Below are 15,934 nucleotides of genomic sequence, written 5' to 3' on the forward strand. Positions count from 1 at the left end.
CCACTCTTGATTCTTTTAAAGTGCTTTGGGATACTCGTTGTATGAAGGGTGGTATGCATGCCTAACTACCTTTAAAGCGCTTCTGTATACTTTGTATGAAGAGTGCCTGTAACGTGTGCAGGGGAACAGTTGTAGAAAGGGCGAGGCACTTATATCTGTAAAGTGCCTTTGGACACCGTTTGGATTGTCTTGAGCCTTTCTACAGGCCTTCCAAGCCCTTTACCTTACATCTTATCTATACCCATTCATAAAGTGCTTGGGGATCTGCTAGTAAGTACTGTGCTGTCTTTCACGGTGCATTTAATGTTAGGGCAGACTTACAGTGAACGTGTCTGGCAAACCATAAGTTTTAAGTGTCAAGGGTAGTGTTTTTGTGAAATTGGTTATGGTGTTTGCTTAATGCGCTGTGAAAAAAGTTCCTGTTCACCTCTTAGTGTGTCTGTAAGGAATAGAGTCTCTGTAGTGTTGAATTAGGTCAGTTGTGCTTTTGGATATATAGATCCAATAATTTTATTCAACCAAAATCATCAATACAACAGAAATAGACATGAAAAATGTTAGGAAAAAGTTACATATACAAATATTAACACAAACCTTTCAAGTTGAATAGACCCTATGTTACTTTAAACAGTATCCTAGTTTGAAGTAGTCTGGTCTCCTCGGCGTAAGGTTTCAAAGGAGGGCGGTTAGAGAGCCCCCATCTTCCTAACCTGCAGTCTTCAGTCACCAGAGAGATGGCCAGGATGGAGTGATCCTAAGGCCCCTGAGAGATTAGCAGGAATGAGTGGTCCTCAGCCCGGGCAGAGATGGGCAGAATGGGGTGGTCTTCAGGACGCAGATTAAAAGGATGGATAGATGAATAGTCCTCCCCCACAGATAGGCGGGAGTGGCCTTTGACCAAGGAGAGATGAGCAGAGTAGGTGTGCGCTTTAGGCTGCAGAGAGGTGGACAGGGTGGACTGGGCATTAGGCCGCAGAAAGGTGGGCAGGATGGGGTGGCTCTCAGGCTGCAGAGATGGCAAGTTGGAGTGGTCTTCAAGTCGCAAAGAGAGGGGGAGAATAATGGACTTCAGGCTACAGAGAAATGGGCAAGAGGCAGTGGTCCTCGATCTGAAGAAAGATGGGAAGAGTAGGGTGGTCCTCAGACCGAAGGGCAAGATAGAGTGGTCCTCAGCCCTAGCGAGACAGGCAGGAAGGAGCGTTCCTTAGGCTCCAGAGAGAGTATCAGGATGGAATGGTCCTTGGCTCCGACAGAGATAGGCAGAATAGGGTGCACTTCAAGCCACAGCGATATGGGCAAGATGAAATGGATCTCGGTTTGCAGAGATTGGCAGGATGAAGTGGTCCATGGCCCGCAGAATGTTGGGCAAGATAGAGTGGTTCTCGGTCCGCAGAGAGACAGGTATTAGAGTGGTCCTCAAGAGATGGGCAGCATGGAGTGTCCTCGGCCCGAAGAGAGACAGGGTGAAGTGGTCTTGTGAATACAGCTCAGCTTTTCCTTTCACTCACGGAGATCAAGACCTGCAAGAGAAAAATGTATAATGTGAAAGAAGATCGTGTCTGGTTCTATACTTTACACGTCTAGTTTGGCTACAGCCTGTCAGGTCAGGCACACCAGGCTTACAACTTACTTCTGCAAAAGACACACACTCATTATCAGTTTGTTAGAAAGGGGAAATTAGGGAGATAATTCATGTTTATATTTGGCTTACATAGTCCAGAGAGCTTAAAGGAGGGGTGGCTGCCACGTTTTCAAGTGCCAGAGTCATCCTAAGCCAAGCAAAGCACAGACTTGGGATGAGGCCTAGAAATGTGAAGGGAAACTCTGTCTGGCGCTTTGAATGAAATATCAACAGACAAAGAGGGTTCATGGGTAAGTGACTAAGTGCAGAGTGGAATCGTGCTCATGGCAACTTGTATAAGATCTTCGAAAAAGCAGTGTACTAGGGTTTTGTGCTAAAATCAAGGCATAAGACGATCTTGTGGTCCAGATTAGAGCATGGAAAGTTTCTGCATGAAAGCAATGTCCTAGGGGTCTGTGCTCTGCTCAGCGATAGGGTTTCATAGGGTCCTGTAACCTAGGGTAAATTTCCCTGAGCATCCGCAGCACAGAGTTCTGTCCCCAGGGAAGCATGTCTTGATGCATTAGGCCACACAGGCTTCTGTATATAGAAACATGTTCTGATGTGTCTCTGTTAGCACACTGTAGGTCTCTGCAAAACATTGAACTGGAACTTGAGCTCTGATTTAGAGTGTCTTTGCACTGTGTTTCTTGGTGTTTTATGATTTTTGTCACTGGAGTAGTGTGCATTTAGTCTCAAGCTCTTGTAGAGAATTTCAGAGGGCCCTTTGCTGCAGGGCTTGTTTTACAGTGTTAATGTACACTGGTGTAGCGAGACCTTGCATGTCACTGTGTGAGCACAAGTGTACTGGAGTGCCCTTGAGCAGAGTCTCCTAATGTGTTGTGGTCCTAAGCAGAATATTCTTCAATCAATCAATCAATTATAGATTTGTAGAGCGCAGCTAATCACCCATAGGGTCTCAAGGCACTGTTTGTGGGTGTGCTGCTCAGTCAAAGAGCCAGGTCTTGAAGTCCTTCCTGAACTGCTTCAGTGATGCGGTCTGCCTGAGCTTGAGAGGTAGCGTGTTCCATGTCCAGGCTGCTAGGTAGGAGAAGGATCTTCCTCCTGATGTGCTTTTCCAGATCTTGGAGACGGCTGCAAGGGCGAGCTGGGAGGAATGGAGATGTCTGTTGGGTACGTAGAAGGCGAGGCAGCGTTTGAGGTATGCAGGTCCTGTGTTGAGCAGTGCCTTGTAGGTGTAGAGAGGAGTCCAGGATGATGCCCAGGTTTCGTGCATGGTCTGTGGGGGTGTTTCCCAGAGCGGTGGGTCACCAGGAATCGTTCCAGGCAGAAGGGGTGGAGCCAATTACGAGGATCTCTGTCTTGTCCGAGTTGAGTTTGAGGCAGCTGGCCTCCATCCAGGCGGCGACTGCTCTCATCCTGTTGTAGAAATCTCTCTTGACCTTAGCAAAGTCCTTGCACAGAGAGGATCAGTTGGGTGTTGTCGGCGTAGGAGACTATGTTTAGCCCGTGTTGTTTGATGATCTTGGCAAGAGGAGCCATGTAGACGTTGAAAAGTGTCGGGCCGATTGAAGATCCTTGGGGCACTCCGCAGCATGTGTCTTTGGGTTCTGGTGAACGGCAGTAGTCTGACACTCTATATTCTTCCGGTGAGGAAGGACCTGATCCAATCCAGAGCTTCAGATCGGATGCCAGCGTTGCACAGTCTGTTGCAAAGGGTGGAGTGGGAGACAGTGTCAAATGCAGCGGAGAGGTCAAGAAGGATGAGTGAGTCTGTGCCTCAGCAGTCTAGTATGATGCTTATGTTTTCGGTGATTGCTAAAAGTGCGGTTTCAGTGCTGTGGTTGCTTCTGAATCCATATTGGGATGGATCTAGGATATGGTGTGTCTCGAGGAATTTGGTGAGTTGCTGGTTGGCGGCCTTCTTTGTTACCTTGGCTGGGAAAGGGAGCACAGGGATGGGTCTGTAGTTCTTCAGCTCCCTAGGATCAGCGGTTGGTTTCTTGAGTAGCGGGTTGATTTCAGCGTGCTTCCAGTCTGAGGGGAAGGTGGTGGTCTAGAATGATCAGTTGATAGTTCAGCAGAGTTCCGGTGCTATGGTGGTGCTGGCCAGGTTGAAGATATGATTAGGGCACGGATTTGAGGGTGCTCCACAGTGGATGGAGTTCGTCAGTCTTTAGGTGTCCTCTTTGGTGATGGGAGTCCAGGAGTTCAGTATCTGGTGAGGTGCTGGATTCGCGATGGTGAGTGGTGCTGGCGGGTTTTGGTACCTGAAGCCTTCGTAGATGTCCTGGATTTTTCAGTGAAAGTGAGGTCTTTGCAGAGGTCTTGGGAGGGAGGGATGGAAGAGGTGTCTGCCTCGGAGTTCATGAACTCTTTGATGATGGCGAAGAGTTGTTTGCTGTTGTGAGTGCTAGTGTTGAGGCGTACTTGAAAGGCATCTTTTTTGGCGGCTCTGATGTTCTGGTGGTGCGTGGTGACTGCATTCTTGTAGGCTGTGCGGTCTTTGGTTGATAGCTTATCCCCCATTTCCATTCCAGTCGTCTGTAGGAGCGCTTGGATTCCTGTAGGTTTGCTGTAAACCATTTAGGTGTTTTGCTTTGTTGATTTCCTGTTGTTTTACTTAGGCGGGCTATGCTGTTGACACAGTTCGATAGCCAGCGGTGTAGGTTGCGTGCAGCTTCATTTGTGTCCGCTGCGTCCGGTGGGAGGAAGTGGTTGAGAGCGTTGGCGAGTTGTGCTTCTGTGACTTTTCCCCAGCGTCTGCCAAGGGGCCGGAGGGCGTAGTGGTGTGCGGTGTTCTTTGTGTAGGTAAAGTGGGCACACTTGTGGTCTGTCCAATGGTGTTCGGAGGTGTGGGAGATGGTGATGTTGTCCCCTGCTGAGAAAACGGGGTTGAGTATGTGTGCCGCTCTGTGGGTGGGGACATTGACGAGTTGTTTGAGGCAGAGAGTTGTGAAGTTGTCCAGGAGGTTTGTGGTGTTGGGGTCATCGTGGGTATCAAGGTGGAAGTTGAGATTGTGGAGTAGGATGTAGTCAGAGGAGGTGAGCACTTGGGGGACGATGAGGTCAGTGATATCTTCGCAGAACTGGGGTCAGGGTCAAGGCAACCTGTAGATGAGGGTGCACGGAGGGAGGTGTTTGGGTTGGTCTGAATGTGGAAGTGTAGGTGCTTGTGTGTTGACTGAGACTGTGACTCGTTGGTGGTTGTCAGGCAGAGGTTGTTGTTGTCGACTTTGGCAATGTCTTCTCCAGGCCAGTTGGCTCTGTCCTTGTGGATGATTTTGTAGTTGCCCGGGATGGCCGTGGCGATGTCTGGGGCAACGGTGTGGGTGATCCATGTCTCCATGAGGAAGGCGACATCCGGGGCTGTTGAGTCAAGGAGGTCCCAGACTTCTACTGCGTGCTTGACAAGGGAGCGTGTGTTGAGGGGTATGCACTTGGGGTGGCGGTCCGTGCTTGGCGCGGGAGCAGGAGGTGGTCCTTGGAGGGTGCTGGAGATGGCAGGGGAAGAAAAAGGTCCATGAGTGTTGGTGGCAGGCTGAGGATCTTCTTGGGTTGAGGGTGCGTAGAGTCCTGGCGTTTAACCGGCTGATGAGGCGAGAACCAGGGTCCGTGGCGCTGGGCACGGTCCAGGCATGAATGGGTGAATATGAGTTTGCCTTAGGTGCGCCTTCGGCGCGCCAGCAGCGCCTTTAAGAAGGGGAAGTAGGCAGGGGGTCCGGTAAGCTGAGAGGCGGGAGGGCGGGAAAAGGGCTTCACTGGGGGTGGGGCTGTGGGGGCAGCAGCAGCGGGGGGGAAAATGCTGGCCAGAGAAGGGAGAAAAAAGAGACAAGGGGAGAAAAACGGAGTTTAAGACAGAAAAATAAAAACAGAAGTAAAGGCAGAAGTAAAAGGCAGAAGTAAAGTGAGACAGAAGATACTTCCATGGAGATGGCCACTAGGCCACCAGAGATGAGGTGCAGATGGGAGCCTGTGGGTGGAGGTGGGCGTCGAACGGAGAGTCAAGCAGGTTCTCAGTTGGCCCAAAGCAGAGGCAGCAACAGGTGTAGCTGGACAAGGGAGGGCAAAAGACGCTGACCAGGAGGTCGAGGCCCACCTCCACCCACAGGCTCCTGCCTCCACCTCATCCCTAGTGGCCTTGATTTTCGTGATGTGGGCAAGGTATGCTTATCCTTTTTGCTGTTGTTTCTTATGTCCTGTAGCACAGCATCATATAGCCTTGTGCCCCATAGCAATATGTACCCACAGCAATATGTAACAGATTTTTGTGTCCTAGACCAGAAGATCATACTGTATTACACACTTGGTTTTTAGGATTTGTACACTGATGCAGATTATCTAAATATTCTGCACTCTCAGTTCAGTGACATTCTCGTAGTGGTTCAGTGACCACATTCTTGTAGTGCGCTAGACCACAATATATTCTAGTGTTCTACTGCACAAGGGGTGCCCTCCTTTTGTATCTTGGTGCTGAAAATCCAAGGGAGTTGTGACTGGAGCCTGTATTATTGCCTGGACCAAAGCACCCTAAACCCCCATGCCTGGAAGCAGAGTATCCTAGTGTCTTATTCATTGATGAAGATAACCCCAGTGTATAGAGTTCTTAAGCGGGCTACTCTAAGGTTTTTATCGCCTGGTCCAAAGAATCACAGGACCTCATGCTCAGACATACAGGCCCTATTACGACCTTGGCGGGCGATTGGACCGCAGGGCGGCCGCCAATGCAGCCGCACTCCCGCTGCGGCCATTAGGAGATCCCCGCTGGGCCGCAACACAGGAGCCGGCTCCAAATGGAGCCGGCGGTGTTGCGGCCGTGCAACGGGTGCAGTTGCACCCATTGCGCTTTTCACTGTCTGCGTAGCAGACAGTGAAAAGCTGCATGGGGCCGTGTCAGGGGGCCCCTCGACTCCCCGCACCGCCAGCCTTTTCCTGGCGGTTCAAACCGACAGGAAAAGACTGGTGGTAGGGGGACTCATAATCCCCTGGGAAGTGCTGCTAGCAGCGCTGCCCTTGCGGATTAAATCCGCCGGGACCAATGTGGTGGGAAACCGCCGGTCCCAGCGGTGCGGCCGCAGTGCTTTCGCTGCGGTAGTAATACTGTGGATTTCACCGCCAGCTTGCTGGTGGTGAAATCTGCCACAACAACCCTGGCTGTCCAAGACCGCCAGGGTTGTAATGAGGGCCACAGTGTCCTAGGGTCATATTCCTGGGTGAAGAGTTCACTGGATGCTGAGTCCTGGAACAGGATACCCTAGCGTCTTAACGTCCTGCAGCAGACATCCAGCAAAGTTGGGATGTTCTGTGGTGTTTTCCTTGCCACAGAGCGCTGTATCCTAGAGCACGGTGTCTTAGGTTCTTCTGCCGATATTGGACAGAACCCTTCACATATTTATATTCCATTGGTCTTGTTGTAAAGTATCCAAATTTTGCCTCCAAGAAGTCAGCCTATCTTCCACTGTTTGAGAGTTTTCAATGTAGGGTTACTAACCTTTCCTCTTAAAAAGAACCATGTTGCACTGTGTTTTGATGGGTACGTAAATCAACACTGCAAGCTCCCCTCCAGGCCCTCGGCTCCTTGATAATGTTAATTATTGGCAGGTCTATGTGATTATACTGCTAAACATTTGTCTCATGCATGTGTAAGGTAAACAACTTCTAGATGTCCTGCAACCAATGAAGCAGAATCTATGAAAACCTCTAAAGAATTTTCCGAGTTCACTTGGTATCTGTATCATAGTGAGGTAACTGCAAACACCTGTAGCTGACTAATCTGTTAGCAGTGGGCTGGACTACAGAGAATTCTACAGCTCCTGCATAGAGATGCAAACAACATCCTCTCGTTTGACTCTAGAAGGTAACCCACATGACCACCTGGATGGCAATCAAGGAGCCTCAAGATGCCAGAAGGCCACATTTATTGCTTTTAGTATTGGGAGAGTCATCTGATTTCTGACACTGATATTTGACTCAACGTGTCTTTGGGAGCTTGTAAGGGGTCTGGTGTCTTCTTATAAATCCTATTTTTTGAGAATGGGATGTGGCATGATAAAACCACACTTACTTTTCATATGGGTACCTGCTGCCTGTAGTGATTGCCACACACCTAATGAGAAATGCGACCAGTTGGAGTGGGATTAACAGTTTAAAAGACAACCTGCACCAGTGTGAAAACTATAGGTAACAGAAAGATCAAAGCACAAACATATCCCTGATAATGCATGCATGCTAGCACTACTTGTTTCACTACCCCTAGACCATCGTCCACCCTCCAGCTCCAAGAAAAAATGAAAAGTGGATCAACCCCGCTTAGTATCTTACTGTGTGATTCGGCAGTTTGTGGTGGACACAAATCGGCCAGTGTAGTGGATGTTGCACCGCACCACGTTGTTGGTGAAGTCTGACTCAAGCACAAGGTACTTGGGGTTCACAACCACCTGAGGAAGACAGGAAAAATAACATTAAACATGACTGTGCCATAAATCACGTAATTTATTGTGCAATGTATACTCCTGTCTGGATGGCTCTAAGACAAAATACTGCCCATCTGAGGGGCATCTCAGAATATCTATTCCCCGTCCTGCTGTTGGAACTAATCCTACTATTTTTGGTGGTCAGTTACTTCCATGCCAGCCAATTATTCGAGAAAATCAAATTGGAGGAATGTGCTTTTTCAATTACTGAGAAACAATAGCATATACCCGGGGTCACTGGATCCAAGTACGCATGGACATCAATTTACAAGAATGCCAGGTTTAGAGAAAGTGTCATCACCTGTCCTTTGACCTCAGGTGATGTTGATGGTAGTGACATCAGAAGCCGTTTAACCTGGTGATATCACAGAAAGTGATATCATGTGACATTTGATACCCCCATGATCCCACAGGAGGTAGCACTGCAAGAATGTGGTTGGTGCCGTCTTGGAAAGGAAAGCATTTGACATGTGGCTAGTTACTTCAAAGTGATTTGAAAATCTGTAACAAATTCAAATGAAATGCTCTATAATCAAACAAATATTGCTCAAATCCTGTTGAAAATGCTCCTGTATACATTATCAATACTAGGGGTGTGCGTAACTCGTGTAAAATTACGCATAATGCTACGAGGAGCACAACCCAATATTTATTGTCATTATATTAGAGTAAAATGCATCCTGACACTATAAATCAGTGCTACATGCAACAGATCATGAACAGCAGCAGCCACTCACGCTAGCTTAGTTTGTTGTTTCTGTACTCCGGTGGTGGAGTTTTTGCTCCAAATTACTCTTAATTATGCGAGTGGGCGCAATCATGTCATTTTGGCAACTTTGCATCACAAGAGTAATTTAGAATTACCGAAATTACTCTAATTACTGCAGCTTTATTAAAATTTCGTCCAGGTCTACTCAATAACAGATAGGATATTTAAATCCAGAGTTGTGATAGTGCAGCAACCATGTAGAACATTTTAAATAGTATACAGCAGGCAGAATATTGATTTTACCAATGCATTGAGTGACACTCAAACTATGAATTTACGAAACTTCATGCCTCTTTCCACACTGTCTTGATAGTGATGCCATTAGTGAACCAAGAGCCAAATCAGTTGTCATGTGTACCCTATATCTGGCCTTGGTTGTTATTAGAAATGGATCATGTAGGCCTCTGTCAAGTGTGTTACTGTAGTCAAAGTAGGAGTTAAGTAGCGAGCTAACCATTGTAGGTGAAGTGATTTAGAGATAAAAAAAACGGTAGGGTATTTTGGAAGATTGTGGAATTCAGTATGGATCCCAGTTGGGTATTTAGGCTAAGATCCACACCCCAGAGCACTTCTGACTTATTAATCTTCATATGTATGTGTGCCTTTTCTCCAATTAAGGTAGGTGGGGGGCAGATAGAGGGTGGATTTTTTTGCAGATGGGGCTACCTCAAGACAATGTTTTATATCTTATATCCATTTATTTTCAGACTTGTTTTGTCCATCAGTACTCTATTGCCTGAAGGGCTTTTTTGTTGTTGTGAATTGGTTTTCTGTTTCTGTGACTGGGAATTGAAATGTGTGTCTTCTGCATATGATGGAAAGATGGATTTTAGTTTCTTTGTAAATCCACCATATAGGCCCTAAGAATGGCGGTTAATGCCGCCTAAGGGTGCCAAAAGTCCGTCACCACAGCTAACATCCGTCCTCCATAATATCACCACAGCTGGATTTCCACCACAAGAAGGGCAGAAATCTGGATGTGGCCATGCTGGCGGATGGTGTTAAGGTGGCGCTGCTACCACCAGCAGCGCCACGCCAGTAGACTGCCGGCAGCCCTATTATGAAAAATAATACGACCTGGCGGTGTTCTGCCAGAAGCCCCCTGGATGCAAGTAAGTGGGATGGCGGTGGGGGATGTGTGCATGAATGTGTGAGTGTGTGCGTGAATGCGAATGTGTGTGTAGTGTTGTTTGCGTGTGTGTGTGCATGTGTGCGAATGCGTGTACGAATGGAAATAGGAATGCATGTCTGCGTGTCAGTGTGAATGCGTGTATGGTTGTGTGCGTGTATGAATGGGTGCATGCATGTATGAATGCGTGTATGCCTGTGTGAGTGAGTGTGTGAATGCGTGGTGTGTGCCTGCGAGTGTGCGTGTATGGGGGGAGTGAAAGGGTGGAGCATGAATGGGGTTGGGGGTTGTCTGGGGAGTGTTAGGTGGGATGGTTGGGCCTCCTACCAGTGACAGGAAAGGAATTCCCTGTCACTGGTAGGGTCTACCACCATGGTTCATGAAAACCATGGTGGTAGGCAGCGTCAAAATGGCGCCGGCGGTACAGTAGCAGCCGCCGGGTTGGAGAGTGTTATCTCCGGCCCGGCGGCTGCTACCGCCATTGCGGTCGGTGTGGTATATTGGTGGGTTGGCTTCAGCCAATGTCATAATGTGGTGATATGTACCGCCAGCCTGTTGGGGGTTCTACTGCCACAATTCCACCGACTGCTGGGGTCATAATGACGCCCATAGTTTGTATAAATTAAGAATAGAGCTGGGGATTGAGGAAGACTTAAGGATACATTCACAAGTTCAATCTTTATTGGCTAGTCCAATTGACGTATGTGATTTTTCACAATAAACTATACATTGCCGATGGAAATAAAAAAGGAAATTCTTCTAGTTAAACAAAAATGCCAAATTAAACCAAACGAAGCAATTGCACAAAAAATATTCGGGAATAATACTACTGTGCAAATGCAACATGCAGCTTCCTGCATATCATCAATGTAGTGAGCTTAGCTGTCAACTGGGTCGGACTGCGGCAGAAAATAGATCCAACTACCAAAAACAAAAGTGACCCTCATTAGCGAATCAGATAACTGAAAGTGGCCCACGTTTACAGTACATGTCAGTGCAGTCTGAACTTGTAAAGAGACGTTGTAAGTGTGTTTAGAAAGGTATGGGAGTCTGCATGCATTTCTGCTTGCTAAAGACAAAATTTGTGGTAACATCAGAAAAATCAACACTAATTACCGGCCCACCAGACTATATAACAGTCTCACAAACAACCAAAATCTGCCCACACATTAACCTCTCAGACCAGGCCTTATAGCTCTGCTAGACTGCCATATGGACCAGTCTGACCCTGGCTGACCACCAAAGTAACTCAATCAAGAATAGAAAATAGAATTCTCAGTTTGTCATGGAGTCAACAGTAGACCACAGTTAACTACTGTACCTTCAAGATGTAGTTTCCAGGCTGGACATCAGTGATATCGATCCATTGACAGTCAATGTCAGCATTGTACGTGTCATAGCACCCGGGGCTCAGCCCCTGTGAGAGAAAAAAATGAAAAGTTGAAAAGTTTCTCCTTTTATAACTTTGAGCTGTGAATATAGCTTAGAATGTCAAGGAAACGTAGAATTCTACAATGTCTACATTCCCTGCACCCATGTATTAACATGCCTAGAAGAAGAGTATGACAAGGACCTTGAGGCTCTAACGTGTGTAGTAGCATGTCTTTTTGGGTGAGGTAGCTTGTAATTCTCTCCAGTTATGTATGTGATCTGTCTGAAAAGGAAATGGTCAGACTGCAAGCAAGGCACCTTGGCACATGAGTGTCCTCCGAAACCACCAGTGCTAAGGAGTAACTACCATGAACAGAAAACTGAAGATACTGCTTCAAATCCATAAGCGTTGTTTGAATGTCAAGTCACTGATGAACCAAAGAGGCAACAATGTGAAAACAGGAATGCATCTACAGGTCACCTTTGGCAATAAGCAAGGGAAATCAGATGTGTGTATGCCTTATCATACAAAGACAAAGGACAGTGAACTAAGTTTAGAATATATCTGGCAATCAAAATTAAGATTTCAGTGGACTATGTAACACTGGCAGCAGCAACCTCATCAGGCCCGACCTACAAATAATCAACAAGGAAAGCACAATATGCTGAGCATTCTCTTGCTGCACTTCCTAGCATCAAGATCTCCTCTCTCAGCCAGATCCATGCTCCATCCACCTGATCTTCAGAAAGAATCTGAAGTCCTTTCACTTCATATAACATCACACCTACAAATATCCCTTTGTACAACACACCCAAGCTGGTAATGTCTCTGATCCAACTTACATCCCGTCCCTCATCTTGATTTTCTGAACTCACCACCCCACCCTTACACCTCCACCCCTGTTGCTCAGTTAGGCTCATATTAGATCAATCATCTTGCATACATTCAAACATACCTAGATTAACACAAAAACTGACTAATTAGCTATTTAAGTATTACATTTCTCAATGAAAGATAATGTTTGTCTATAGACTTTTTTTAATTGAAATGTTGTTTTATAATGAAACTTAGCTCTCAATGAATTAATTTTCCACTCATCAACGGCCTGTCCTTAAGTTTACTGAATGGGAGTATAAGATTAATGCTTAAAGACACAAGTGTTCGGGTTAACCTCCTGGTTCAGATTCTTGATTCAATTTTTCATATGAGGGTTTTTTTTCCAGTGGAAGAATGAGACTGACACGTAGTGCCTCAACTGTTCAGGTTAACCTCCTGTTTGAGCCTCTGCATTTGATATTCAATAGGATGCTGCGCCTGCTGGGAATGGAAGGCTCCTGGTCTTCAAGCTGAATTACATGTATCTAAATGGTAACAGAAAAGGCTTTCATTTGGTTACTGGATGAAGTATTTGCATTGCAGCCTGCCAGGTCAATCTGTGTGACAATCCTTTGTAATATTATCTACAATAATTTCTTGTTAGCTCCTTTAGAGGCTAGGATAGGAAGCACATTTTGTATAGATGTGGCCATCACTTGGTATGTTTTTGTTGATTCTGTACACTTGACACACTCGCAGACACATACAGCCCATCCATCGCATTACCTATAAGCACTGAGGGACTTCCTTCATACACAAGATGTGCAAGGTGTGTTTTCAAACTAGAATTTCAATAATCCCATCAGGAAAGTGACAACGGTAAGCTGAACATACTGATACATCTTAATGGGGAAATGCAGTCTCATTAATTGAGCATGTGGCATGCTAGCCAGTCACAATACTGGAAAACCAATTACCTGAATGACATACACAGAGGTGATCTACAAATAGGTGCTAAGTAAAGGACATTTAGCAGGGTGTATGATGTGCAGGTTATTTAATAAAGGGTAAAAAAGTGTGTACCTGTTACCTGGAAATTGGACAAAATCCCTTTAAAGGGTGGCATTTGCAGGCACCCTGTCTGGCATCTGATAATCAGCACCATGAACCTGAAGTGTGATATGCTTTCCCTGTTGAGGGGCTTTACCCCAATGAGATGTGAAGGTCTCCTGTTTGGATATGTAATGTGCATGCTCTTTAAGTAGATACGATGTCCAAAGTACTATAATACTACATATGTTATGTGAATACCATTTGCCTGGGCGATAAATCAGCAGGCAACATCCCTATTTGTGAGAGGAGGTAGACCCTTGTGTGTGACATGCAGACGTCTCTGTAGGCTGGGCGCCTTGCAAGCCACTCACCTGTGTGTGTGATGTGCAGGCATAACGTTTCAAGTTTCCAAAGTCACAGGTAGTATCCTCTAGGCAGAAACTGGCCTTATGTCCTTCAGCGACCTTCCTCCCTGTTGTTGCATCAAGCAGATCGTAGTGGCTAAACTCGTCCATGCTGTGATAGTGCCTAGAAGATTGAAGATGGAACGTAACTGTACACAATAGGATCTCTACAATAAAATAATGATTATATAATAGCATAGGTGGAGCAGGATGTTTCCTTTTGCATAACAGCAGAAGGAAATATCCTGTACCATAGATTAAAACGTTATTTGGCACCGGAATTCTAGCATCATCATGGTGCTTTTCTACTCCTCTCTTCGAAGATTTCTCATGCCATACCCCTTAGCCCTCCTCTATGAGCAGTGGTATTTCAATCGGAACTCCAAGGGAAAATCTTATTTTGATCTGATTTGATTTGTAGTAGTAGTGCAGAATGGTGTAATAACGAACAAATTAAATACATTTTCACGCAAATTCCACTAAAACAAGAGCGACAAATATCCCCCCCCCAACTCCTCCTCCAGGAATGATACATTTCCAGTGAGATTAAGGGCCAGATGTACGAAATTCTGTCATTGCGACTCGCAAATTGTGAGTCTGAGCGACTCGCAATTTGCGAGTCGCAATGCCGGATGCAGGATGGTGTCCCTGACACCATCTGCGAGTCGCAAGGGGGTCGCAAAGGCCCACCTCATGAATATTAATGAGGTGGGTCGCAATTTGCGACTCCCTTGCGAGTCGCAGCACTCACAGGGATGGTGGCCTGCTGGAGACAGCAGACCACCATGTCTGTGACTGATTTTAAATAAAGCAGTTTTTAAAAGGAAAACGAGATGCATTACAAAATGAAAAATGAAACGTTTCAGTTTCATTTTTTCAGAGCAGGCAGTGGTCCATAGGACCACTGCCTGCTCTGATTTTTTTTTTACAAGGGCATTCACAATGGGGAAGGGGTCCCATAGGGACCCCTTCCCTTTTGCAAATGGGTTACCACCAGTGTGACACTGGTGGTAACTGCGATTGCTTTGCGACCGCGTTCGTGGTCACAAAGCAATCCCACATCGTGCTGCGACTCGCAAATAGGAAGGGGAACATCCCTTCCTAAGCCTTTCTACAGCTGGCCCTAAGTGCTACATTTTGCTTATTTTCATATTTGGAAACCCAAAACTATCGCCCATAAATATTTCAAAGCCAGGAGTAGAAGGACCCAAAGCAAAGGAGACATAAACGCAGGAGGCATCTTACATGCACATTATTTAGCGAATCCTCTATTTTTGGGCTTTACAACAAAGTTTCCATTTATTCATTATTTGTCTTTCCCAAAATACATTGGTTTATAAGAACAATATATTTTTTCTAGCAAGTGGGGCCGATGGAAGAGGCCACTGCTAATGCTGCTGTTGCAGCAAAGAGATTGTGTGGATGTAGGGACAGCAGTATAGAAGGTTGGTGTAAAAAGGCCACCATGCACTTTAAGTGATGTTGGTGAAACACAAACCCTTTCCAAGGGGATGTGTTTAGAATGTAAGTCCTTCAAAAAATCGCTTGCCAGATACTTGTAGACTGAAGTCCTAGAATAGCATCACTCAATGCGTGTCAGAAGTAGGGGGGCATTAGCTAAATAAGCATCACATACGCTTTTAACATGCCACCAGGTCTTTTGTGCAACACCCCTCTCCCACCTACAAATCACGTGCATAAAATGGACTAGGTGTATATGTGTGAAGGGCAGATGGAAATTTACCATGCACTTGCTGTGTGTGGGATGCGACACAGCAGAACAAATGTCACTTTTATAGCATACACTTTGTGTAAAAGGATATGCCATGGTTTAGCCACCATAACTTTAGAGAGTGGCAAATCACTGCTCACTTTGTGAGGGTGCTCTGCCTACCTACTTCCTGGATCTTTGAGAAGTGAAAAGGAAACAATGTTAATGCTACAGGCCACTGCATTGGTTGCTTTTCATCTAGAGGTCAACAACCCTCATACAATGAAGAGTCTGCAAATATGGGAACACATTTTAGTAAACTAGCACCAGAAACCAGCATTGACCATCCAAAACAACTCCCAAGAGCCAGCTCACGCTTCTCGCAACAGAATGGTTTACTAGGCAACAGTAAGTTGATCATTTATTAATTTATATCACTATTTATATAGCCTGAAGCACTACTATAGAACAGTGTTATCCAAGTGTGTTACAAAATGAAAATATAAATCAATAAACACTGTGACACTTAAGGATGCAACACAAAATGGCATGCGCATTCTGCATATCACTTCTTCATAAGGCTGTTATAAGTTGCTGCTAACGTAGTGCTATGAATAGGGCTGTT

At 46.0% G+C, this 15,934-nt stretch overlaps 1 protein-coding gene across 1 annotated transcript in view; it reads right to left on the reverse strand.

Moving 5' to 3' along the window:
• Nucleotides 1-475: 475 nt before the first annotated feature.
• LOXL1 (lysyl oxidase like 1) overlaps nucleotides 476-15,934 on the reverse strand; it is a 169,236-nt gene continuing 153,777 nt past the window's right edge. The window contains exons 4-7 of the mRNA XM_069222225.1: nucleotides 13,566-13,722; nucleotides 11,275-11,370; nucleotides 7,904-8,019; nucleotides 476-1,520 (exon numbers count right to left, since the gene is read on the reverse strand). Of these exons, the coding sequence (XP_069078326.1) occupies nucleotides 1,514-1,520; nucleotides 7,904-8,019; nucleotides 11,275-11,370; nucleotides 13,566-13,722 (376 nt within the window). The 3' untranslated portion in view covers nucleotides 476-1,513. The remainder of the gene's footprint in view (nucleotides 1,521-7,903; nucleotides 8,020-11,274; nucleotides 11,371-13,565; nucleotides 13,723-15,934) is intronic.

The sequence above is a fragment of the Pleurodeles waltl genome, chromosome 3_1 (assembly GCF_031143425.1).
Source record: "Pleurodeles waltl isolate 20211129_DDA chromosome 3_1, aPleWal1.hap1.20221129, whole genome shotgun sequence".
Lineage (NCBI taxonomy): Eukaryota > Metazoa > Chordata > Amphibia > Caudata > Salamandridae > Pleurodeles > Pleurodeles waltl.